The sequence below is a fragment of the Bactrocera neohumeralis genome, chromosome 4 (assembly GCF_024586455.1).
Source record: "Bactrocera neohumeralis isolate Rockhampton chromosome 4, APGP_CSIRO_Bneo_wtdbg2-racon-allhic-juicebox.fasta_v2, whole genome shotgun sequence".
Lineage (NCBI taxonomy): Eukaryota > Metazoa > Arthropoda > Insecta > Diptera > Tephritidae > Bactrocera > Bactrocera neohumeralis.
In genome coordinates this window covers 75,435,198-75,462,337 of record NC_065921.1, presented here as the reverse complement: position 1 = coordinate 75,462,337, position 27,140 = coordinate 75,435,198, and the positions used below count along the sequence as shown (strand labels likewise).

General features: G+C 35.1%; 3 protein-coding genes across 9 annotated transcripts; 1 reads left to right on the top strand and 2 right to left on the bottom strand.

Annotated features, from left to right (window-relative positions):
- Nucleotides 1–1,419: 1,419 nt before the first annotated feature.
- LOC126754469 (mitochondrial proton/calcium exchanger protein) lies at nucleotides 1,420–13,696 on the bottom strand. Of its 6 annotated transcripts, none has more exons than XM_050466440.1 (6): nucleotides 13,448–13,696; nucleotides 12,510–12,841; nucleotides 3,584–5,502; nucleotides 3,378–3,482; nucleotides 3,031–3,309; nucleotides 1,420–2,969 (listed from the first exon to the last, which is right to left on the bottom strand). In XM_050466440.1, the coding sequence occupies exons 2-6, from the start codon at nucleotides 12,592–12,594 to the stop codon at nucleotides 2,808–2,810; spliced, it is 2,550 nt and encodes an 849-aa protein (XP_050322397.1). In that variant the 5' UTR covers nucleotides 12,595–12,841; nucleotides 13,448–13,696; the 3' UTR covers nucleotides 1,420–2,807. The 6 variants fall into 6 exon arrangements, with proteins under 6 accessions (XP_050322397.1, XP_050322399.1, XP_050322396.1 ...); XM_050466442.1 differs by having other exon boundaries at nucleotides 12,510–12,709; XM_050466439.1 differs by having other exon boundaries at nucleotides 13,456–13,696.
- Nucleotides 13,697–14,222: 526 nt separating this feature from the next.
- Nucleotides 14,223–15,135, top strand: LOC126754432 (U6 snRNA-associated Sm-like protein LSm1). The gene is made up of 3 exons (XM_050466382.1): nucleotides 14,223–14,457; nucleotides 14,535–14,719; nucleotides 14,784–15,135. The coding sequence occupies exons 1-3, from the start codon at nucleotides 14,403–14,405 to the stop codon at nucleotides 14,955–14,957; spliced, it is 414 nt and encodes a 137-aa protein (XP_050322339.1). The 5' UTR covers nucleotides 14,223–14,402; the 3' UTR covers nucleotides 14,958–15,135.
- Nucleotides 15,136–15,821: 686 nt separating this feature from the next.
- LOC126754431 (SR-related and CTD-associated factor 4) lies at nucleotides 15,822–26,803 on the bottom strand. Of its 2 annotated transcripts, XM_050466380.1 has the most exons (9): nucleotides 26,516–26,803; nucleotides 25,138–25,704; nucleotides 24,471–24,968; nucleotides 23,886–24,050; nucleotides 23,714–23,800; nucleotides 21,669–21,978; nucleotides 18,051–19,460; nucleotides 17,738–17,983; nucleotides 15,822–17,657 (listed from the first exon to the last, which is right to left on the bottom strand). In XM_050466380.1, the coding sequence occupies exons 1-9, from the start codon at nucleotides 26,543–26,545 to the stop codon at nucleotides 16,780–16,782; spliced, it is 4,191 nt and encodes a 1,396-aa protein (XP_050322337.1). In that variant the 5' UTR covers nucleotides 26,546–26,803; the 3' UTR covers nucleotides 15,822–16,779. The 2 variants fall into 2 exon arrangements, with proteins under 2 accessions (XP_050322337.1, XP_050322338.1); XM_050466381.1 differs by lacking the exon at nucleotides 24,471–24,968.
- Nucleotides 26,804–27,140: the final 337 nt, after the last annotated feature.

The following is a 27,140-nucleotide window of genomic DNA, read 5'->3' as shown; positions in this document are numbered from 1 at the left end:
TATTACTTTGAATTAGGGAATATAACAAGGAAAAACGTTGGTATATTTGGTCAAAAAAGTCAGATTTTTGTAAATTTTGTGTATTCGTTGTATATTTCGGCTCAAAATTAGAAGAAAATAAAAATTCCTTTATATTTATAAAATAAACACATTTGAGATTTATTATTCATCAACAGAAAGTTTTCAGGAATTGTTTGAATTTTGCACGCGTGGTGGACCTTTTTGTGAAAATGCCCATATGCATATTCTTTTTTATTTAATTTTTTAATATTCAAAAAAAAAAGTTGTTTTAAATTTTTTTTATTTTTTATTGTATAGTTTTTTATTTTTTAATTTCTTTTTTTAAGTTTTTTTTTATTTTTTTTTTACATTTTTCATTTTTTTAATATTTTTATTATTATTTTTGTTTATTTTGTATTTATATTATTTTCTATTTAATTTTACAATATTTATTAATTTTCTTATTATTAAGTTTCTTTTTAATTTCTCTATTTTTTTTTAATTTTTTAATATTATTTTAATTTTCTTTTTGAATTTTTTTATTTTTATATTATATTTTTAAATCATTTTTATTTTATTTTTTTATTTATTTTTTTTTTTTATTATTTTAATTTTATTTTTTTTTTTTACTTATTTATTTTTTTTAATTTATTTTTTTTTTTTAATTTTAAATTGAAAAGGAAATTAAAACCCCACAACATTGAAGTTTAGAATTAAAACTGATCTTTTCTAATTTCTCACTTTAAGGAATCTAAACTTCTCACTGTAAGGAATCTAACCTTAAAATCATTAACAGAAGCTCTGCATGCTGCTATGTTGTATCATAACAAAACAATGCGTTCACCCTCCCACACTCCATTCCTATGAACTATATGCTAAGAGTCAAATCAGTACACATTATGGAAAAAGGACTTGAGCTGCCTAGATAAATCAAAGTAACCAAATGTCAACTGTATATAGTAATATAAATATTTAAACAATATTATCGTAATCCACTGCACAAAAAAGTAATGTTTTGTTCGTGTTTTTTGATGTCGTTTTTATTGTACTCAATTATATCATTAGAATTTCATAATATACAAGTTTGTAATTTACAAATAATTAAAATTAAAGCATAAATTCATGTGCATCGAAGTATCGCGGTTATACATATATACAAACATACACATATGTACATAAATTGGTATGTTTAGTAGCTGTAGCACAATTAAAGCAATTGCATATATTAAACACATTCAGTTTTTTGTTGTTGCCAGTTAATGCTAGGAACCCATTTTGACATTTTAAGGGCTTTTATTTTGCTTCGCGAAACCGTGGGCATACATTTTGCAAAGCTATATAATACCGACTCGAGGCAGCAATTCTGTGGATATATCAATGATATCGTGAAGCACTGAAAAATATTTTTTTTTTTGAAAAAAAAAAAAATGTTTTAAATTATTTTGTTAATAACAATAGCACTTTATGCATATCGGCGAATAGAAAACAAAGCAATTACATAAGAAAATTAAACAGCTTTGAAGTCGAGCGTTACTTTTCGTCCATTGTAAATAAAGTTGAACATGCTTAGTAACTATGTACATACACATATTTTATACGTTTTAGCACTAACCCACCGATTTCACCATTTATATTTAGATCACTTATATATTTTTCACTTAAACTGTTTGCTTTTAAATATTAAATTACAATATCTAGCAGTTAAGTACTTACTCCAATTGCTAATGTTTGGAGCAGTTTACAATTTGTTGTTGCTATTTTGCATGGATTTTACCGATTTTCTTTCTAGTATGTATATTAAACAACTTTCATATACATTGTTTACATTTAGTATCAAAATTTTTACAATATCTTTATGTAATTTAATTTATACAGCACACATGAAATTACAAAGCAAATAAAAAATTAAAATAAATTTAAAAAGTTTTAATATTTTTATGTATGTATGTAATTTTACAGCCTCAGAATTTGTGTTTGTGTTTTGTAAGCAGGCCGACAGTAACAACAGTGAAAGATGTTATAAATACTTTATGCGTTTTTGCAAAATTTTCTATTTTTATTGCCTAATGTCACATTTGCCAGCGGACTGTCAAAGTTATTTGTTATCGATTTTGTTTATAAATAAAGAACTGCCAAAAATAAGCACAAAATTAGTTTTATAAATTTATTAGCATTCTTCTACTGCAAATACATTACGTTACAGCTTACAAAACAATTTGAATTCTTGGAAATAATAAAATTAGAATTTTGGTTTTGATAAAGAAATAGGCATGCTGCACAGAGAGGCAATCATTTTACATTGGAAACTATTTAAAAGCACTTGAGACACAGCAAAACGAATGTTCAAACAATAATAATAATAAAAATAAGAAATAATAGTATTTCTTCATTTTCGCTTATCGTTATTATTACATTGTCTTTCTCTACTTTCTTAACAAATATTTGTGCAACAAATGCTTTTAAATGCCTTCCTTCCATCATTAATTTTATTAGGAGCTGTTATCATTTACGCTTGCTTATCGCAACACCGAACTGAACTTCCATTTCTCTCTTTTCAATAACTAACTTTACACCTTTCCAGTTTTATTTTCCACAATAGTCCGCCAACAATCATTTAGCTCACATTTTTCATTATCACACAGCACACACTCACGCTTGCACTCCACATTTTATGTCCCTAAAAACAACCAAGTCGCCAAATGTTGTTTTTTTTTTTAATGTTTCGCCTTATTTTCAACTCAATTTTATTTGCTTCGACGACTGTTATATGGGGTTTGTTTTATGGGTTTATCACCATCATCCTCAAATCATAGCATTTTATCTTTTGGATTCACTTGGGTCGCTGTTGTTGGCGGTGGTGGTGCGGGTAGCGGCTGTTGTGGTATTTGCGCGGATATATCATTTTTTGGGAGTATCTTCTCCTTTTGCTTTTCTGCAGCCTCCAATAGTGGACTCTTTTCGTTGCTTACCTGAAAATAATTGTGGAAGATATTATATCATATTGTATTTACTATTTATTAGTCAATTTACCTCCGTTTTTAAAACCTTCGTTTGAGAATCTGCACTCAAGTCCTTGGCATTATCCTTCAGCTCCGGTGCAGTGTCCTTCAGCACATCTGCGGTCTTCTGTTCTTCAACCAGTTTTTGTTGATCTTTAATTTGTTTCTCTGCCAACTTAATGCTCTTCGCGATGGCCTTCTCCAAGCGCTCCTCCGCTTCTATGATGTTCTCCTTATCGAGCAATGTCACCAATTCCTCGATTTGTTTGTCCGACAAGTTCACGTTTTCGCGACTGATCGCTTCAACGACCTATGCAAGAAGTATAAATAAATCATAAATAAGAGTTTAAATATTAAGCAACGATAGTCAATACTCACATTCAGCACTTCATCGACGGTGATCAAGCCATCTTTGTCGGCATCGATTTTGCTTAGCACTTTTTCGATTTGCTTCAAGCGTGTTTCATCGGAAGTCTTTTGCAACTGTAGTTTGGAAAGATGCAGGAAAGGAAAGGAAAGGAAAGACATACAAATAACACATGTTGAAGATATTAATATTGGATGTTTTGGGTTAATGCACGTACCTTCTTGATAGTATTCATAAGCTCTTCGATGTGCACAGTATCCTCGTCTTGCGTAAGTTCTTGACTTTGTAACGGTCCAGCCAAAACTTCTTCCGTGCTTGCTTTAATTTTCTTTTGCTTACTTTCGCGCTTCTTCTCCAAATCCACTAACACCTTATCCAAGTGTCCTATCATGCTATTCACCTTCTTGAAGAGCAATTTCGCCGCGCGACTCTCATGCACTGGTTCCTTTACCACATTGCGCACTTCACGCAGTTCTTCCACATCTTCCTTGTAATCTTCAAGTTCCTCTTTGAGATCTTTCAGTGTCTCTTTCTCAACCATCATCTTTTTATCGGTCGACAATGATTTTAGTGCATCGGAGAGTAATTCCACGTCTTTTGAGGAGATGTTATTGCTGGCTTCGGCTTGTTTTCGCTCCTCAGTGATTGACGAAGTGCTAGAATGTAAATAGGGTACTTTGCTGAGCAATTCTTCGCTTGCCTTTGCTTTCTCCTCCTCCAATTTGGCCTTTTCGGCCTCGCGTTCTTCCTCACGCTCCTCTTTAATTTTGCGCTCTTCTTCTTTAAGCACTTCAATCTTGGTTTTGTTATCGATTTTACCTTCGCTTTCGCCAATCTTTTCCTTCGTCTTTGTCGCCACTGCTTCGGGTAGTACACGAAGTGTCTCGACCAGTTTATGCGTCGTTGCGGCTTCTTCGGAAATCAGTAGTGCACGTGACAGTAAGAGTAGCGTCGGTGGTACCTTTTCATTTAGCGACAGATCAATCCATTCCTGCAGCTGTGAGCGCAACTTTTCCGATGTCAGCCCATAGGCACGCATACCGCGCGCCTTACAAGCCTGCTGCAATTCAAATAGATCCAATGCGTCGACACCTTCGCGCGCAATTACGCGATCATCGGCAGCAAGCGAACGCAATTTGACGCGCAATTGAAAGCGTAATAAGTTGCTGGTGCCCATGGTGTTAAGCTCGAGCACGCGACATAAAGCGGCCAATTGCTCGCGTGACAATGAGTCTAATGTAACTTCATCCTCGAAGCGTTTGGCGAACTTGATGATCTCTTCAATCGTTACGTGCTCTTTGGGATCCTTTATCTTTTCGAAGAATTCAGCAAATTGTTTGGCATCCTCACTTTTGTGATCCTTATGCTGCACAGCCATTTCGTCCAGTGTTTTTTGTAAGAATTTCGCCATCTCGAGACGTACTTGCAGGGATTGTTTCAGTTTGTCTTCGCGATCCTTGGCGGTCTGGAACGTGGACGGTAACATGCCCGGAAAGAAACGTATAAAGAATGGCAAGAGCAATTCCATGAACGGCACGATTAGGAACACCGAAAAGGGTATCAGTCGGAACAGATCAGAGGTGGTGCGCAAAAGTAGTTTATTCTCACGACGCGTTAGCGTCTTTCCATTAAGTATACGCCACAGTAGTTTACGTGAAATGTTTATATCGATAAAAAGCAACCGGAATCCATGATAATAATGCACCAATTCTTCCCAGATGCGTGTGCCCAAAGGCTTTTTAGCGATAACAGCTTTTGGCGGCTCAGTAGCAACTGCTTTTCCAGTTTCTACTGGTTCACCAACGGCTTTAGTGACCGCCGGAGCACTTGCTTCCTTTATGATCTCTTCGACCTTTTCTTTTTGTTTCTCCTTCATCGTTTTGACGGTCACTTCAACTTTTGACGAAGCATTTTCACCTAAACGACGGGATAAATGGAATTTTCTGGTTGTGTAATACAATCCGCTGTTCTCAGTATGATAACTGGATTCGCTGATATCATTCCAACGGGAAAGCAGCATTGACTGCATTCCAACTTGTGCACCTGTACAACTACCGCCCGTCCATAAACTTGAACTTGCCGAACTGCCATTGAGTCGTCGCAGCGCATAGCGGGGTAAATATTGTGGTGTGGAGTCTGCAAAAGAAAATATTTACAATCATCTTTTAATCTTTAGAAAGGATATACATAAGTGAAGGAATGCATAAAACTGCTAAACAGCCTATCTAGATAAAGGGTCACCAAAGGGAAGCCGGGAACTTAGCGTGTCTACAGCACATTGTTGTTGTTGTAGCGGCAGAAAACATTACTGAAGTAATTTGGAAGATTACTGCCTGGTTGACAATCCTTTGCCGGATAAAAACCGGATCCGTTTTGGTTACGTAGACCCGACTGTCGTGGGAAGCAGCTTCTAAAATGGTGGGTCCGAAACTTTGTATCACCATTGGTTCACACAAAATAAAGGATACAGTAAGGGGCTTCGAAAGGAAGTGAGACGTAAAGATACCAGCAGCCATATACAGTCATATACCAGGCGTGGTTGCTAATGTGACGTTACAACCTCACAAGGTTCAAAACCTTACCAGATACATACCATTTACCGGCTATACATATGTATTGTGCAATCTGCCGGTTTTGCGACAAGAAGCCGGAAGCTCTGAAGCACCTGCTTTTAGAAAGAGGAACAAAACCCATTGGTTCTATATATCGGAAGAAGGTGCAAATTGTCTGAATAGCGCCAAGCAAAATTCTAAACCTTCATGAATTTCCTCAAGAGCAGGTTCTCCGGTACCGAAATTGACCTGGATTTTACCCGGCCAAGAGTTGTTGTCGAAGATCTAATCGTGTTTGGAACAGTAAGTAATATTTGAACATCCTGGAATTCATCAGAATGCTGGGCCGTTGTAAATCCTTGTGATAGATGGGAAGGCACAAAAATCGATGAATTTTCATCAAACTATCTACAGATCGAAGCCATCTACCAGATCGACCGTATTGTGATAGGCATACGTACGCTCCGAGGTCCAAGCTTTAACTCGGACCACTAAAGACACGCACCCGCTTCTGTGCAGCAAAGCACGCCCGTCAACAAATACAGGGAAGGTACGACGTCGAGAAGCTGCTATTACAACCGACAGCGAAGCGGTTTTCTACACGACTTGCACTTCTGCTCTCTGAGGGCACTCATCAGCAACTCGGTTTAACGAAACTTTTGGTACGATGAGGACTGCCGTGTTGCTGTGTAGAGAAAACAAACTGCCTACCTCGCTACGTTACAATCGACCACAAGACGTGCGGGATGAGATCGATACTGAGAGTTGAAGAGGGAAGCGAGACGCGAGACGCATTAGCAGATAAAACAAGAGAGAGACCGAAATGCGTGAGTATGAAGAACTTGACAAGCTGGCCGACAGGGGTGATGCTCGAAAATTCTACAAAAAGATGCGGCGGCTAACAAAATGACCAACATACTCTTGTAAAACTCCCAGAGGCGTTCCATTGTCCTACCATGAAGAAGTTCAAATAGCAATTAAACTGATGTTGAGCAATACCAATAGCTCAGTCAGGATCAGAAAGGAACTCTTCCCGGTAAAGAAACAACGTCGAAATCCAATGCAGAATAACTCTTGCCAACAGGTGCTACTTCGGATTGAGTAGGGGATTGAGAAGTAAAGTCCTCTATCGTCCCCGCACTATAGAGGCATGGACGATGACAACATCTGATGAGTCGGCGTTACGAGTTTTAAAGAGAAAGCTTCTGCGGAAAATGTATGGTTCTTGGCGCATTGGTAACGGCGAATACCGCAGTCGACGGTACGATGACATTGATATACATAGTTCAGGGAATTAAAAGACAGTGACTTCGTTCGAATGGATAAAAACACTCCAGCTCTGAGAGTATTCGACGCAGTACCCGCCGGGGAAAGCAGAGGAAGATAAAGAAGGAAAAACAACTGCCGCGGTGTCTACGCCAATAAAGAAGAAGAAGATTCTCTAGTTGTGAAGTAAGAAGCTACTCAATTTAGATTTTAAATAAAAAAATTCTTTAAAACAAATTATTAAATTTTTTTTTTTACTTTATTTGACGAACTTTCGCTATAATCTCTAGATTTTTGAGCCAATGTTCTTTATTTGTTAATAAAGATCATAAATTAAATTAATATATATTTGAGATTAAAAAAATTTATATGGCAACGATAATTCATCATAATCATTATACGAAAAATATAGTTAAAAATGATAAAAATAACAGTGATAACAATAAGAATAATAATCATAACAGCAATAAAGCGAAAATTGAAGCTGATAACAGCTGGAAATGGTCAGGAAATGCTGTGAGGCTTAATTCGATATTTACTCATGCGACCACTAATTCCTATAGATAAACACAGAAATGTCTAACAATTTTCCTGTATTCAACAATTCCATGAATTATCAGCAATTAGCACCTACTGTCTTTCTGTTTATTTCTTCTACTTGTTATCTTTATTATGAAAACGTTAAGTAAACACGAGCCCAAGGGAATATTCACATCAATTTCATGCATAGTTATATGTATGTATGTATATTAGGGTGTCCATTTATTTATCCAAACCGCCTACTGATGATATAGATTGTACTCGAAAAAAGCATCCAACGTAAACATGCTCTTTATTTATAATTTAAACCGTATTCATACAGTACACCATGTCGTATGAGCAACACAAAATGTATGAATTACGTGCATGAATGCTCATGAATTTGTTTTATAACTAACTACGAATAATTTTGAAGGGAAGTTTTTATGAAAAAAATCTGTAGGTAGGACTTTGAATTTAATTAAAATTAAAGAGATTGTTTCCTTAGGGCAAAAATTGAAATTTCATGAGAAATAACGGACACCCTAATGCACATATGTATGTATGTACATATGTATATACGTGAAAATAATTGCATTAAGCTCCAAAAGTAGTTCTGGTATATTATATATTCTAGTTAGTAGTTACACATATGCATATGTACATATGTATATTGTTTTTCCACCTAACTTTAATAGAGCAAGTCACACACACCCGTTGGGGCCTAAAGAGGGTAAATGGTAAAAGGAAAGAAAAGAAAAACCTTGTCAAATACGTATATTTAAAATTAACTTTTTTAGCATTTTTCACAACTATTAAGTGACATTTTCATGCCAAACAGGAATTGACTGAACGAATGCATGCAAATGACATAAAGAAGTTTCATAACAAAACAAATGTAAAAGAATTTTAACAGTTGACTGAAGGCTACGCATGAACGAATATGAAATAGTATTTCAAATTGAATTAGATATGGAATATTGTACACATTTATGAGTTAATTGATTAAATTACACTTATATACACATGTATGCAAGTGTATATATGTAAGCATGAAGAAATCGTATAACAACAAGCCAGACAGCATTACGTTTCCTAACAGCTAAAATGTTAGGGTAATAGGCAATTTAAATTTTTTTATAAATATTAAAGTATTTAAGCATATAAATCATACAAATTCTAACTAATATTCTACATTGTGAAAATAGTAGAGAGAAATACATACATACATATATACATATAACTGCCCACGCAACATTTCTCTACAAAATCGCGCTATTTACTTAAGCATATACATATGTACATCTAACTATGTATGATGTATACATCTAACTATGTATGTATGTATAATCGCTTGCATGTTGTACTATTATTGGCGTCTATTCGTCTACGTTTAGCGACCACTGAACCAAGCTAATAACTAGAGGCAGAGCGCTATTGCGCCGCCTTCCCTGCAGTGGGCACCACAACACATTTGCGACGCATTTCTCTCGCAAATGTCAATGGACGCGGCAGTTTGAACAGCTGTTGTGTGGTCAATAAAATTCACTTTTTTTATGGATTAATATACTACAAAATCATTTTACACAGTACACAAGCGCTTAATTTAAGAAATCACACGAATTGCAAACGTGCACAGAGTGGCATGACAGTCATTTCATTTCATTGTTTTTTGTGAGACAAATTTAAGTAATTAATTTTAAAATGTTTAAAAATTAAAAATTTAGTACATAAAAGAAAAGACACTGCATAATTACTCAGTTTGAATTATATATTGACGGTACAAAAACAATTTCCTTATTCCGCACTCGCATCATAAATGCTTTTGTGTGAAATTTAGTTAAAATTTTAAGGTAATACTGTTTCTTATATGCAATATAGATCAGAAATAAAGGCAAAAGCGTTAACCTTTTACAAGGAATTTATAAATATTAAATATAATATGTATTGAGAAAACAAGATTTATGGACTCAACGTGGCAAAATTTTGTTTAAAAATTGAGCAGCCAATTTATTAACGTAAAGTATTATGAGTTGACTCCCTAATAAGCAGTAGAGCATTAGATTAGTACTCGATATAAAGAAGCCTGCAATTATACCAAATTGTACAAAAGAAGTAAAAAATATACATACTATGTAAAACACTTGAATAAATGAATTTGGTAGCTAAAATATCTAATTTTTCTCTGCTGTCTTGCTACTGCCAAGTTGTAACATACGTATGTACGTAAGATGATGTCACATTTAAAATATACTATGAATGTAAAAACAAAACAGAATAGAAAAATTCTTAATTGCTTCTTAATCTTCACATCTAATTATCTCATATTTACTGCATATCTAAAGAGTTAGGGATATTCTCTATTTGTTAAGGGATTATTATTTAAGCGGAGGTTCACGCAAGGCTATATACTCTATACATAAGTATATATGTATGTATGTATAAGTATATGTATAAAATATGTGCCACTTTCACACGTCTAGTTAGCAGAAGATTTTCATCTGTTCTTTCCCCGCTGCTTGACATTTTCTTGGCAACAAGTCAACTCAAATACAAATAAGCGTTCTTGAACCTATTGAAGGTGAGAATTTCTATTACACGAACTATAAAGAAAAAATTAAAAGTAAAAGTATATAAATATGTTTAGGTATATTTGTAAAATGAAAAATTCGAAGAAATATAAATAAAAGGGAGACGGAATAAGTAGTGACTATATGTAAATATAAACAATAAATTATGCAAGACGCGAAGAGAAATTAGTACTGAGTGCATATAGTATGTATGAATGTATGTAAACACAGAAAAAAAATTAACCTCAACTTAAGATATCAAAAAATGTTTAACAAGCACTTTTATATGCAGCTGTGTTCATTGAAATAGCAGTGCAGAGGACCTGTATATTTTAGATTAAAAAATTCTATTATAAAGACCAATATGAGATAAAATATATTTTAGAAGTGATAAATTATATATTTTTACATCACTTAGAAATTATTTTGTGGTAATTTTTTCTATATTTGTATGAATGAATAATAAAATAAAATAAAAAATTATTGCAAAAATCAACATAACTCACTAATTAACTTAATTAAACTAAATAACATTTTGGTATTGTCCTAATAATTTGTTGTATATTCTTTAATGGCTATTACAGCCTCGCACCTACGTGGCATGGAGTGGACCAAGTCTTGGCAACGCTTAAGGGGAATCTACGCACATGCCTCTTGAACATCCTGCCAAAACTGCGGCTTAGAAGTCGAGGAAATAAAGCGTTTGACGTCTCCCCATAAGTTCTCTATGGGGTTGAGATCCGGGGATTGAGCTGGCCATGGCATCGATCGATTTTTTCTTGGCTGAGCCAATTTTTAGCCATTTTCTGGTGTGTTTTGGATCGTTATTCTGCTGGAATGTCCAATTTAAGGGCATATTCCAATTGGCATATGGCAGCATAACGTTCCTTATTAACTCAACGTATACATTTTGATCCATGTTCCCATCGATCATACATATGTATTAAGCCCACACCGTTGTAGGAAAAACAGGCCCATATCAAAATTTTAAAGCCACCGTGTTTATCGTCTTAACCGTATAATTTGGATTAGTACTCCGTGCTTGGGAGTCGACGAATATACTGTCTAGAGCCTGCTCCATAAAACAAGACCATTTTGGACTCATCTGTCCAAAGGATGTTGCGCCATTTTCATATTGGCCAGCTCAAATGGCTTTTGGCACACTACAACCGGGCTTTGATATGTCTTTGACTGAGCAAAGGCACCTGGTGGGCTTCGCGCATTCAAATTTTCATTCATCAGTCGTCGTCGAATGGTTACGTTGTTGATCAACTTCAGATCCGCTTTTATTTCCCTAGAGGATGCATTCATTATTTATGGCTTTGTATACCATCTTGACAGAAATTTTAACCGATTTTGTATTTCTTTGTATGTTTTCCCATCCTTTGTAAGCTCAACAATCAAAAGCCTATTTTCCTTGAAGTAGTGAGGTCCTCTACCCACTAAAAATTAAATTTTTTCATTGTTATAGTGTATACGCAAAAATATAAAAAAAAACACCAAACACATCAAATCTAACGGAGTTTTTACTTTTTTCTATTCTCTGCATTCAATTTTGCAAAAACTATAAAAGTAAAATGATGAAAAGCAGAGAGGAAAAAACCGGGTACTTAAAATATATAAACACATATGTACATACATAAGTGAATATGCTAATCCAGTATGCAAAGAATTATAATACCTCATATAGGAGTAGCAATAAAACTCCGCAGAATTAGATTCAAATGCATTTTACATATTCTACATGTTTAAGTTTAAATACATATGTATGTATGTATATACATATGTATGTACATATGTACATGTTTACATATGCACCAATTTGTTTTGAAATTAAAAAAAAAACAATGAAGCTGCTTATCAATGCCCATTACCAACCTCTTTAACTACAAAAAAAGCATAAAAAGATTTCTATATATTTTCTATCATTACACCATTTACCATTCATATGTATATTTCTTATTCATTTTGTTAATTTGTTCGGACTTTGCACATAACACAAAAATCAGCTGATGCTCTAATCGGGCGCTGCTCAATGCGTCGTCGCAAACGTATGTAAAGCAAAGCAGCGAGGAATGAGGTAATTGGGGATAGAAATGAAACTTCAAACAAAAACGAATATCCAATATAAAAAAACTTAGAGAATGGAAAATTTTCGTGCAAAATTTTACACAAGCAAATGCACTGTAAAATACAATCGTTGTTTATGTTTTTGTAGTTGGATTCTTTTACTCACACTTTCTATTTCCATCTTTGCTGAATGTCATCCAGGTCTGCCCGTTACGCAGGATTTTCGGCTGATGACGTACGAATGTGTTCATTGTTGTTATTGTCGTTGTCCTTATTGTTTGCCCTTTTATCCAAACGTTTTTGTTTACAATTTCTTATATACTGTCGATTTTTCTTTTTTGCCAGCTTTATGTTTATTATTGTAGCCTGTTATTGTGTATTATAATTATTGTAATTATTAATGCAAAGTTTCCTTACAAAATAGTCGTTTTGTAAAAATCGATTCCCGTATTTTTAATTTTTTTTTTGTTACTTTTTTATAAGCACAAATTTTCACAACTGAAAAATTAAAAACTTCAAAATCAGCACAAATAATTTCTAATAACTTAAAGCGCGCAATGGTTGAATTCCCTTTCTGCAATTGGAAGGTTTCAAGTTATGGAAATGTATTCTGTAAATTCACCGCATTTTTCTAAGTTTTCTATTGCTCTTTACTATTTTTCCTTGTCAATTTACAATTTTTTCAAAAACCCGAAGCAAAATTTTAAAGTTTTCTTCTTTTTCTCTTAAGTTAATTCAAATGTCTTGATTTTGTTCTATCATATTATGCATTGTATTTGTAGCCATTTACGTATGCTTTGGTTATGCTTCATCAGCACAGAATTTTCGCTGTCGCTAGTTTCGCTAAATAATCAGCGCTGAAGTGGGGTAACGTGGTCGATTGGCAGTGGCCGCATTACACAACTACAGCGAAATTTTCATTTGATTAGCCCCAGACTAGCCTACCAGCTGGACCCTTAGTGCACAACACAAAAAAGTATGAGCAAAACCAAAGAACTAAAAGATTACTGCTCCCTTTTACATATACACGAAGTATTAAAACAGAATAGAAAATATTCCACCATCTACAACTTTTTTCATTAATATGCATTTATTTTACATTACTTTCTTACACAAAATATTGTATTTAAATTCGCGACCGCGTTTTGATTGCAGTTTCTTTTCGTTTCACAGTATTTCCGTCACGTTTTCTAGCCAATAACTTATTTATTGTATTTATTTTACAAACCGTACATTGGAACGTTTTTTGATTTTTATGTTAATTTTATTCGATTCTCATTGAACTCATTCGATTCTAAACTGATGATAAAATCACCAAAATACGGGCAACGAAGTTACTCGATCCAACAATTTCTTTCTTTTGCCATTCGTCTGTCATTTCACCGAATTCTTTGCTACAAACGAAGCTTGCCAGCTCGTACAATTTCTATTAAGATATTTTAAAGTATTCAAATAATTTTATTCGTATATATATATCAGGATAAAAGCTATTAATATGCCCCCCTTATTAATCTGCTCACCTTTAAGGGGTGCTGAATACATTTGTCTTAAGGTTGTCTTAAGGATATAATATTACATTATTTTATATATTTCATGAGCTTACGTCACATTAAAATAACGTAAGAACGAGGAATTTATTGAAGGTTTCTATTTGATTTTTAGGATGGCAAACAAAAGTAATTTAGCCTGAAATGTTGATACACATGACTCATTGAGTTATATCTCTACAACTCATAGAATTATATCTCTTACGAAAGTTGAAACGTCATTTAATGCTGTTACGTTAAAAGTTGTTTAAATTTTATTCTCTCATGCAATACAAAAGTTGAAGTGTAGTCCAGTGTTATTTGTTTGACTTTCAACACTTCCCTCAAACGACAATAACAAACAAAGTGACGTTAATAAGGCAAACTACCTGTCAGCCGCATTCTGCTATTCTGTAAACATTTTATTTAGTTTTTTTTAACCCATTATATTAAATGTGTTGAAGAATTAATTAATTATGTGTTGAAAATATTAAGAAAAGAAGTAATAAAACCTATACACGCATTATAAGAAAATGGATGATCTAAACCCTCTTGCCGGTACAGCGCATCTACTCGAAGAGGTGGACAGTAAGTTTAGCTGGTGCCGGCCAAATGAAGTTTACAAATTTATAATACCAATAACCAGTCTTATTTCCATTTTATAGAAAAGCTGATGGTATTGCTGCGTGATGGACGCACACTCATTGGTTACTTACGTTCTGTGGATCAATTTGCGAATTTAGTGCTGCACCGAACAATCGAACGTATTCATGTAGGCAATGAATACGGCGATATACCGCGCGGAGTTTTTATTATACGTGGAGAAAATGTTGTGTTGCTGGGCGAAATTGTAAGTTACAAAAATAAGAAAAAAGAAGTCTAATGAAACGCTAATTATTTTTTGGTACATTTAGGATCGCGAAAAAGAATCCAAATTGCCGCTGAAAGAGATATCAGTCGATGAAATCCTGGATGCACAACGTAGAGAACAAGAACAAAGGCAAGAGAAACATCGACTTATATCGAAAGCGTTGAAGGAACGTGGCTTAGCGGTTAATACAGATATAATCAATGAGGATTTTTGTTAAGTTATTAACTTGACAATATAATTATAGATTAAAAATATATTATATGTTTTCAAGGAATTTTTAAAAAATGTAAATGTTTGTTGTAATTTTGGCAGCAAACTAAAATATATGAAACTAAAATGCGAATGTAATCATACCATAAATACCATTAAATTTTTGTCAACAATAGAAAAGTGCACTCATACATTGTGTTGATTTATAAATATTTCGTGTCACACAAATTATTTTACTGCTGGTAATGTTCTATTTAACTATATTTGAACCAATGTGTGCATAAATTGTTTAAAATCCAGTGGTTTCGATTTAAATTGCCATATATTTTCACGTTTCGCCTGTGAAGAATTTTCTGCTCTGTTTCCTCATTGTTATTTTTACAAATACCGTTATATGAAACACCATGGCTATATTTGTAATATGTTAATTTATAAACTGCATTCAATTGATTTTTGTGCAAAAAAATGTATATTTAAATACACGAGTTTGTAATTTCTTGCCATATTATTATAACCTGAAAATCTGAAATTTTGCACACGTCCTTTTCTCCTCGAAACGCTGCTCAATTGGCGAAACCGCCGATAGCGAACCACTATAGTATACAGCTGCCATATGAACTGGCCCTGTATGAAAGCTTTTTTATTTTACAAGATATCTGCACCAAATTTGCCACGGATTCTTGTGGAATTCAACGCTGAAGAAATTATTCAGATTAAAAAATATACCATATAGCTGCCATACATGTCCACTAATCAAAACAAACTCCCCGTATGACAACTTTTTTACTTTAGGTGGGTATTCCAGCTGCGGTGTAGCTGAAGTTTACTTTTTTCTCTCACTTTTCACTACCAAATGACACGAAAGCAAGCATTTCAATTTGCATATTTATTTCTTCAAATGATATTCGTATTACATATACATATACGATAATTTGCAGTAATCTAAATAGGTTATATACTAAATCTTAAATTTGATTCATATTCTTGTATGCATTTATGTATTTGACTTTTGAATGACGTTCAAAACAAAAAAAAAATTCTTATGAATTTCAATAACAAATCACTTCAATCGTTAGTGATTTGTTTGATTGTTGGCTCAACTTTGGGACAACCATTACGAACATGATACGCTCGGCAATTGAATCCCTTCATATAACTTTAATGTTGTTTTTGACGCAAAAAGTGGTTGCTTTGTAAGCCAAGCTTTGTAGCACTGCAAATGTTCTATGTTTAACACAATTAACAGTATTGCCAGCATGTGGAAGTTTGCACAGTTAAAAATAAAATGTCATTAAATTGTATTAACTTGGCTATAGTACATATGGAATATTAAGTTTGTCTTCTTAGTTGGATTTGTGATAAATTGCTGCTCTGCTCGCTTCTTTTAAGAATACTATCAGTAAAATAAAATAGTAAAATATTTTTAACACATATTAGCTGTTGCTTGTTTGCCTCTATCGCATTAGATTTGCTTTCCACTGGGGAATCTCATGTATGCAATTTGCGTTTATATGCGTATCTCTTACAACTCAAATAATTCCCTAGCGTGTGTCCTTGTCAAACATTAAATTTAAAAATGTTAATCTCTTTTAACTTGACTCGATTGATGCACAAGCTTCAAAGTAGTGGAAAGTATAACAATATTAATCATTTTACACACGATATTTTACAAATTAAGCAAAATGTTGTTTTTGTCTATTCTTAGGTAACTTTTTATAGATTTATGTTTAATAAAATAAAAATTATAAATTGCTTTGCTAATATTTAATATGTATGTGAGTTGAGTTGGCGCTCTATTCTCGCAAATCATAACTTCTTCAAAGTTCTGTTTATTCACTTGGCTTTTCCTCTGCCGTTGCGGCTGGTGGCGGTATGTCGGCGGCAGCTGTTGCTTCTTGCGCTGCAGCTGTGGTAGGTGCCGTTACAGTTTCAACTGCTGGCGTAGGCGGTTCTGGTTTTGTCGGTTCAGGTGTTACCTTTGCTGGTTGGAATACGGGTTTCTCACTTAGCTCCTTTTGTTGCTCTGGCTGTACTGGTAATTTTTCTTCTTTTGTCTCCGGCACTACTGGCTCATTCGCCGCCTTGATAGTGGGTTCGGTTTTTTGCATGTCTTCGCTATGCTTCTTGGCAGCGTTCTCTACATTTTGCTCTTTGTCTTTCGCTGTTCTACTGCTTTCGGCATTATTTGCTGTTGTGGAGTTTTCTAATGATGACGTTGTTTTAACCGTTGCTGCCGTGTTGCCATCTGGTTTGTATTCCTCTAACTCTAGATCCCAATCATCTTCAGTATCTTCAGGTTTAGCACTTGATTTTGTGACGTCGCGTGCTGTATCGCGCGAGCTACGTCGGTTGCTGCCACCACGCTCACGGTCACCTCGTTCGTTGTCACGGTGATCACCGCGTTCGGAACGGTCTCGACTGCCGCCGGTAGCGCCTCTTCGGTTGCCACCAGGACCGCCGCGTCCATGCCAATCTTCGGGTGCATCACGATCGCGAAAACGATTGCCACCACCGCCAGCGGACCCACTGGCTCCAGCACCACCACGTCGCTTGAATGCGTTGCCATCCTCGCCCTCTTCATCGCTCCAGTTACCTGGCGCACCATGACCACCGATACCGCCGCGCCCACCACCACGGCCTCCACGACCGCCTCTACCGCCACGACCAGGCATGTCACGATCAAATGGATTGCGTGGATTAAAGAAACCTGCAAACATTTTAGTTTTTTAATAAAAATTTCACCTTTTTTGTAAGATTTCGTTGTTTCAATGGTATCCGTATACAAACCTTGTCTCCCCGGCCCTTGTCCTTGTCCAGGACCGCCTCCTGGTCCTCCGTGTCCGCCACGCATAAACATTGGTCCACCACCGGGTCCACCCATGCGCTGATTGAACGCGTTCGGTGGTGGTATACGCATCTGCATGAGACTTGTGGGTTGATTGAAGCGATTCTGCATATTGGGATAGAAATCGCCATTATGATTGCCGCCACCGCGTGGGCCACCGCCGCGTGGTCCCCCACGACCATCAAAGTCTGAAATTACAAATTTTTAAATTCAATTATCGATTTCCTATTTTTCAATTTTTCCCCATGCAATTACCATTCATAAAATCAGGACGATGTTGTGGATTGTTCATATCATGCGGGGGCATATTCATAGGTCCAACACCACGGCCGCCTCTACCACCTTCATTGAAATTAGGTGGTCCACCAATCATGCCACCTTCATTGAAATTAGGTGGTGCACCGGTCATACCACCCTCGTTGAAATTCGGTGGACCTCCCATGGCACCATCGTTAAAATTGGGTGGTCCACCCATACCGGCTGCTTCATTGAAGTTCGCCTGACCACCGTTTTCACGCCATCTTTTTGCAGCTTCAATTAAATCTACTTCGTCATTGGCGCCACTTCGTCCACCCCAACGACTGTTACCACCAGCTCCGCTACGTTCGCGATTTCGGTCACGATTAAAGATATCGCCTGCGCCAGTTTCGGCACCGGGACCACCACTTGGTCCGCCAAACATTGGTGGTGGCTGATTGAAATTCATTGCTGGCGCATTAACTGGTGCTGGTATATTGGCAGAACTGGGACCATCTTCCTCATCCATTTCGATATCCATTTGATCGTCGCTGGATGATGCGTTGCCGACGGCTGGCGGGGGTACTCCGGATGACATTGCCGCTGGTGGTGGATACTGACCAGGTGGTGGCATTCCCATTGGTGGTCCCATGCCCGGTGGTGGACCACTACCACCAGCCACCTGTCCGGGTATAGGTGGAAAAGCTGGCGGCATTATACCAGTTTGCATCATCATCGGGTGTGGCGGCGGCATGCCGGGCACCATATTCGGTGGCATAGGTATGCCAGATAAAGGCATCGGTCCCATGGGACCTAGCATGCGTGGCGGTCCACCCATTGGAGGAGCCATTGGGAATTGAACTGCTACCATAGGCATTTTTGGGGGTGGACCACTGGTAGGTGGTGGCCCCGGTGGTGGTTGTGTAGTATCGATGCCAAATAATAAACCAGTATTTCCCGCATTTGGACCTGGTGGTGCGCTGGGTGGTATATTGGCGGCATTGTCTGAAACTTTTTCTTTCAGACTCTTCATGTGATTAATTTTATCCTTTACCCAGCCGGGCATGGAATCTTCATCGAACATGCCACCCTCTTCTAATGCATCAAAATCGGTATCGCCATCTAATTTAGTCCAAGGTATGTAGGTCACACCTAATTCTAGATCCCAAAAATCTTTCCATTCTTTGCTTTTGACGCCCTTACCCGCGGCCCATGAGATGGTGATTGCGCGTCCTTGTAGCTTGTGATTCTTCAGATTTTGCATAGCCTTGTGCGCATCCTGACGCCTATGCATCACTATAAATGCACAACCGCGCGGCACAATCAAATCAATGCTCACGATATCGCCATAGGCGCCGAAAGTGTCGGATAATTCCTCTTGATAAACCAATTTTGAGAGATGTCCCACCCAAAGTGTGGTACTACAAACTAGAATGATGAAAAAATGCAAGAAGAAAACCAAGAAGTAAGCAAGTGAAGTAACAAACATTTTTATAGTTTATCACTAAAATGTAATTAAATACGAAAAATAAATCGAAAAAGTTATTGTTGCTGACGTGCGTTTGCATTTTTGTGGGTGTCCTTTACTTAAGGAAATATTCCAACAAAAAAAATTTAAATCTTAAATATTTTATGTTGAAAATGGCTAGTTATAGTTGTTTAGATATACTCTAGCTATTTTATAGATATGTTTTACTCAAAATGCATTAAACATATTTTGGAGAAGATCTATGGATTATTCGGTGTTTACGGCTGAGAGAAAATTTTACCATCAATTTTTACTATTATCCCTTTGTAGGCTATAGCATAAAAAGGCGTGTGCCGTTAATATGAAGCTTGACGAAAATTTAATAAATTTATGGCTAATATTTGCATATCCTGAACAGGGTATATTAAGTTTGCCACAAAGTTTGCAACACCCAGAAGGACATGCGCAAATTGACTGTATATATGCGAATTAGTCCCTCGGTTTTTGAGGTAAGAATCTGAAATTGTGTACATGTCCTTTACTCTCCAGGAAGCTGCGATTTTGTCGGAATCGTTTATAACGGATCACTATAGTCTATAGCTGCCATACAAACTATTCAAACTACGTTCAAAATCATGTAATTATATGGAAAACTTTTTTTATTTGATAAGATATCTTCACGAAAGTTGGCAAGGATGGATGGACAACGATACAATCACCGAAGGAATTATTTAGATCGGACCACTATAGCATATAACTGCCATACGAACTGATCTAACAAAATCAAGTTCGCGTATGGAAAATTTCTTTATTTGATAAGAAATCTCAACGAATTTGGAATGGATGGATGTACAACATATCGACCGAAATACAGCCCTTGCATGGGTTATTTTTGGAATCTTGTGTATTTGTGAAGGGTATTTTAGCTGCGGAATTAATATTTTTTTTTTCTTATTTTTCATTAATTCTCTAATCTACTATTCGAATTATTATTTTGACTGTATCTTATCTTAAATGATAAAAATGACCAGCAACTAAATATAAATGTGAAAGGTTATAAATCATTCACCGATATTGATAGTTATCGATAAATATAGCAATCGCCTCATCACTGTTAACTTATTTCGCTACAATAAATATTAATTTTATGTTTTATAAACATAATTTTTCACTTTTTCTCTGAGAAAAGCTGTACGATATTTCACTATTTTGCTTTTAATCATTATTTTGATTATTATAAACTTTTTAAACGTCGATTTGTGAAATTTGCTCAAAACATACACAAAACACTTCAAGTCAGGAAGTCAATATAACACTAGTCGTTTAAATTTTGTTTTCTTTAAACACACAAAACACACGTCAGCCAACAATAGAGATGCCAAAAAGAGCTGAAAGGAAAAAACCAAATCATTAGTAACTGTTAGAAAGCAATTTCGATTATGAGTACAACGCGAGGGCACAGATAGTTATGTTGAAAATTTGAGGTTAGTTAAAATGTCTCTGCGTAGCCAATTGAAGATCTTATAGAACCGAAAATCTTGAGCAGTTGCTGTTGAGGAAGAAAATCTTGATTAGTTCTTTCGTATTGGCTTTCAGGGCGTTCGTGTTGGTTGGTTTATGCCTCTGCCGAGCCATTTGAAGATCTACAGATTCGAAAACCTTACTCAGTTCTATGGTATTGGCTTTTCAGAACGTTGGTCTTTACAAAAACCAAAATAAGTTAATAAACAAAATTTAGCCAGAATGCAGTGGTTGGAAATGTGATTTTTGAGAAAAGGTGGAAAAACGGCTTTGCGGATACAAGCAGAAAACTTACAGTACCAAAATATTTTTGGAATCTTGAAACGAGACTCAAAATATTAAATTATGTTTCTTTAGTTGCATATGAACGATTTTGTCTAAGCTTGAACTTTTAATACCGTTGAATATGCGGACATATCCGAACAAAAATCAAGAGCAATCTTATCAATTGAAATCGATTGAATTTCGTGTAACGAACAGTTACTAAGTGTTTTTATGACTTGACTGCATTCTATGGCTAAGAGGCGCAACATTAACGCAAAAAGCTGAAAATAAAAAAAATTGCTACTGAAAGAAAAGAAGAAGAGATAAATGTGATTCCAGACGCAGACAGATTTTTAAATATGTAATAATAATTTTAAATTTACCACTTAAATGCTCCTTCCTGATATCCGGCAAACCTTTCCTGCGACGCTCACGCTCGTGTTCACGCTCCTTCTCCTTATCCCTAACGCTGCGTTCGCTGCGATCACGATCCCGATCACGCGATGAGCGACGTCGATATGAACCACGTGGTGAACGGCTGCGCGAACGGGAACGAGAACGCCGACGACGACCACGATCGCGGGACCGAGAACGACTGCGGCTACGGCTGCTGCGGCGACGAGAAGACTTGTAGCGATCACGATCGTGTGTTGGTGACGGGCTGCGTGAATCGTTGCCATCCAAATTGATAACCTATGATGTGGAAGTAGGAGCGCAAAGTCAAGATATATATTTTCGTAAAAAAAACGAAAAGAAAACTAAAATGAGTATAAAAGAGGTGAGAGGAGGGGGAAGGTAGCGTAAGGAGAAGAATTTAGGGGAAAGAGGTGAAGAGGAAGGATTGTTGGGAAACGAATACATTAGTTGGTTGGTTTGGGGTATTGTTTAATGGATGTGTTATTGAGTTATATGTTATGATTCAGGGAGTTTTTTTTTTTTGTTTTTTATGAGGGTGTTAACTTGTGTGGTTTGTGGTTATGTTTTTGTGGTGGATGACATGTACGTTCTTACGCATTTGAAATAAATAGTTTATATAAGAAAACTGTTACTTCAATAAGCGAGCCCCTTAGGTTTGGCTGTAGGGCGTGGCATAGAGTCGTGTTGACGTGTGTTTCAATTTATTCGTGTACATTTTACACGCTTACGCTTTAACGTTTTTATATTTGTTTGACGTAGTTATTTTGAGCAAATTTCACATTACTTCGTTTTTGTTTTTTTACTTTTAAACGCTTAAATATTTCGTTTACATTTCGATTGATCTATTAATTATTATTGATTCTATAACTTTTCTAAATTTAAAGTTAAACAAAAAATTGTGTAGAGTTAACTTACCAGCAATCGCTACGCAAACGTTGTTATACGTCTCACACCAAGTCCGGCAGAATTTCATCAGTTTTAAATCTTACCTTTTCAACGCTTATACGCATGCGCATAAGCCGTTGGATGAAAATTCCGACGCCAAACGGAGTCAAAGTCAATTCAATTCGAATTTATATTTTATATGTATATAAAAGTAGATGTAATTTTTTTCATTTTTTGGACTTTTAATCAAAAATATTACTTTTTTGTTTGCCAATTACAAATATTTACGAAGTTTGCATGCTATAGCTGCTTCTTTTATTGGAAAAAATTGTTTTTTTTTTTCAACCGTTCGTATGGGTCGTGTGTTTATGCGTTAAGCCACAAAATATATGTTTTTTAAAATTTCAAATTAGTGGTTAAAATCAGTGTGTCTTTCATCGCTACACTATTTAGCATATATTAATATAATAGACTAAGAAATTGTGCTAAATCTTTTAAAGTATCAGATGTTTTGGTAGTGCTGCCCGCCCTGTCCAATTCAGTTTTAGTTTACATTTTAAAGTTTTTTGGGGATAATTAAGAGTACAGCTTATTTGGACGGTTAGCGTTCATTAAATTTTGAATTAAAATATGATATGTTTGCAAGTTGCATAGGTGACACATTTAAAGTCTCATTTTTTGCTTGGGTATAACAACATCAGGTATTGGTGCTGATTAATCGCTCAGTGATCTCGTCGAGTTTAGTTATTATTTTCAATTTAAATTTAAACAACCGCACGTCAGCACAAGTAAAACGTAGTGTTTTATGCAATTTAATGAAATTTAACAAATTAATTTAGAATAAATTACAAACAAATTTCATGGTTAAATTTTTTTTGAAATGATTTAAAGTTTTTTTTAAACAATATTTTTTATATGCATTGAAATTTTTTAATCAGAATAATTTTCTAAACGAATTAAATTGTAATACTTTTTTCTAATAATTTAAAAATTGTTTCATAAACTTTTTTTTTGCATAAAAAACTGCGTTTTATTGTGTCAAATGAGAGTTATTGTAAAGTTGAAAATTAAATAAAACATCTAAAACATTACAATAACTTAAAATTATTTATGTAAAAATATATACCTCAATTTTTTGTTCCACCGATACGAACTCCACTTCTTTGTTGAACTCACTTGACTCAGCGGATACGCCATGCCCACCAGCTTGCGTCTAAATTGTAAAGAGAATTGAAAAAATTAAAAATAAAAACAGCAAATAAATTATATTAAAGCAAAAGTATTTAATATGACAGTACCTTCAAAACATTTTGTAAATGTTTCTCAAATTCTTTCTCTTGCATACGCATTTCGTTTATTTTGTATTGCTGTTCCTCTTGTTGTTTCATTTTTTGGAAATTTTGCAACGTTTGTAGTTGCAGCAAGACATTTGGATCGTTAAGTAGTTGTTGCAAGTTATTGTTCTAAAAAAGTATATATGATTAATTAATTTTAGGCACACTAATTATGATAAGTAAAAAATACATATATTAAGAAAATAAATAAATGTTTAAGGCTACCAAAGCAATATCAAATCAAATGTGGTTTCAACTGCAGTAAATGGCATGTGTGTGTAAATTTCATTAGAAAAAAATAGAAAAGAGCCAAAGTTGTAAAACTATTAAAAATATGTAAAATTAACATTTTTTGAAAATCAAAAAGTGAGTTTTAAACGGAAAACTACTTTTAAAGAAATTATGTGAAAATAATATTTTTTGTTCACGTATAATCTAAAATTTTCAACTGTTGAGTACAACTAATAAAATAAATAAGAAAATATTGTCCGTTGTGTGAAAATTTTGAAATCTAATTAACAGTCTAGTGGTAGACAAATGAAAATTTACATCGATTAGTTTGGATGAATGCTGCGGCGAGTTGTTATCTAGACCATCGTTGTCGTCCAGTATAACATCATGACTGCTTTTTGTATATTTTATATAGGATTCAGTATGTTGGGATTTATTGCCACTACTGGAGATTCCACTGCCACCAGCGCCAACATTTCCAACGTTACTTGCACTTCGCCCACTACCGCCACCAGCTCCGCTATCAATTAGCCGAGCATATTCGTGTGCATCTCTATCTGGTCGGGAATCACGCAAATCGCGCGGCTCACGCATTTCGCGCAATTCACGCGGCTCACGCATTTCTCGTGTTTCGCGCAGTTCTCGAGTTTCACGTATTTCCCGTAAATCGCGCGATTCTCGCATTTCGCGTGAAGCCTTTGTGGAACAAGTTGTTGTTGCTGATGCGTTATGACGCTTGAGATATTGTTGCATATGTTCCAACTGACGCAATGTACTGTTATCAAGCATATTTTGCGCTTTTTCATGACACATTGTCTATATAGTGCATTGTTTATTTATTTTTTGTTTGGTTTGTAAAAATTTGATTGATATGTTTAGGCAGTTGGTTAGTATGCATGTACAGAAAGATAAAATCACAGTTTAACAAAATTGTGAATTTGGGCTTCTAATAACTTCATTAAGGTTCTGTAATTGTAAAACTTACCGTAATTTCTGGCATGCCGCCATGCTTATCATCGTTGGAACCCGTTGCATTCATACTAATATCCATAGAGGTAGACGATAGATTTAGGCCATTTGCACCACCCGATGCAATATCGTTTAAATTACTTCCAGTCATGTTTGGTCCACCAGTACCACCGCTCGGTGGCAATTGGTAAATTGGATGATTTGGATCGGCTAAATCAAAAATTGGCTGTATAACTTCGGGGGCAAAGACATTGTTCTTTTGCCATAGGTTAAGCACTCGTATAATGCGGCTTTTATCATCCGGGGCGCAGCGAAAAAGATTCGCAAATGTTTCCTTAATGTTACGTGCGAAGCGTGGCGCGAATACGTCCTTTTCGGGACCAAATTGATGACGTGACTGGCGAACAATTGAATCAATGACATAAAGTCCGGGAACTTTATATTCGGGTTTACATTTAAGTATGAACTTCTCAACACTCTGAACGACGTGCTTATAGAATTTGATGGCGCGCATAGCCGATTTAGTGATGGCGGCCATTTTGGCCTTGGAAATAGGCGGTTTCTGATCATAGAGGCTAGAAAGCTGCAATAATTGAAAAATTAATTAAGTTATACATATGTATAGTTTTGTAATGAAAACGATAATATATTTTGATTTATTATGTATTTACGAATATCTGCAATTATAAAACTAAAAAGCTTACAACAGGTTTGGGTTTATAAAAGTGAATAAAATTTTGCAACTGGAAGTAATTATACAATAATTTAAGATTTTTTTTAATTTTCGGCAGTATATGGCTGTATGATAATTCATTATATGAATATAATTATATTGAAAAAAGTTTAACAAAAAGGAACTCAAATATTTTTATGCAACGTGAAAATTAAACGAAATTTTTTCATATACTTTTAATTGATACAATTTATAGAATGAGAAAAGTAGATTAAAGGAAAATACTAAATTAACTTCATAGGCCAGCATAAAAATTTTAGAAGTTCGAGTTCTGTGTGTTACATTTGAGTGACAACCACGCTGCCTTTTTTGTTTTTCAAGGGAGTAATGGAATGGAAGTAGTTTTATGACAATTGGCGGAATATTCAGTGGCTGACTGCGAACAATTAACGTTGACTTAAATTCGTTTTTTACATGCTTGATAGCATAATAGTGCATTAGGATTCACTATATATGTATATTATTACAAATTCATAAAAAAATTGTGCGCTATATAGGTTCACATTATCTTCACTACCTCAGTGTCGCAAATTTAGGAACTCAACTTTGTGCGCCAACAATCTTTTTCAATTTATTGTTTTACAAAACTACAATTTTTCCACTTTTAAAGTTACGCCAAAAGTTCTCAAAACACTTTTTTATATTTTCCTGCGCTACTTACCTCATTATTAAAGGCGACGACGTTTTCCATTTCGCACGAGCTCGATACACCGATGAGCCACTGCCAAATTTTTTCTTGGTTACTTCCTCGAAGAATTGCACTCACTTCATAACACTCTTTGCACTAATAAACTAAACAACTTAATGCCTAGCACACGTTTCTCACCCAGTTTCCTTTAAAACTTTAATAATTTGTGAATTATTTTCAACAAATTCGCGTTAAATTTTTTGTGCGGCTAAAATTTCGGCTAAATTTACACACACACAATTTCAGGGAAACTGAAAAGCAAAATGGCGATTCTTTAATTTTCTTTTAACGACCGTTTTGACATTTGCTAATATTTATTTGACTGCAGGTGACGCGCTATGAAAAAATTTCAGGGATGCATTTTAAGAATATATAGCATTATAAATTTTATTTTTCAATATGTGTAGAGATAGAAAATGCATGTAAAGTACATATATTTGGGTTGTTAAAAATCTTTTATTTATTTATCGACAAGTTTAAGTATATACAAGTGTTGTCGACTAATAATTAATATAAGGGCTTATACATAATTGGCTACTTAATTATAACTATTATTATTATGATTTGGATTTTGTATGACAATATATAATTAATATAA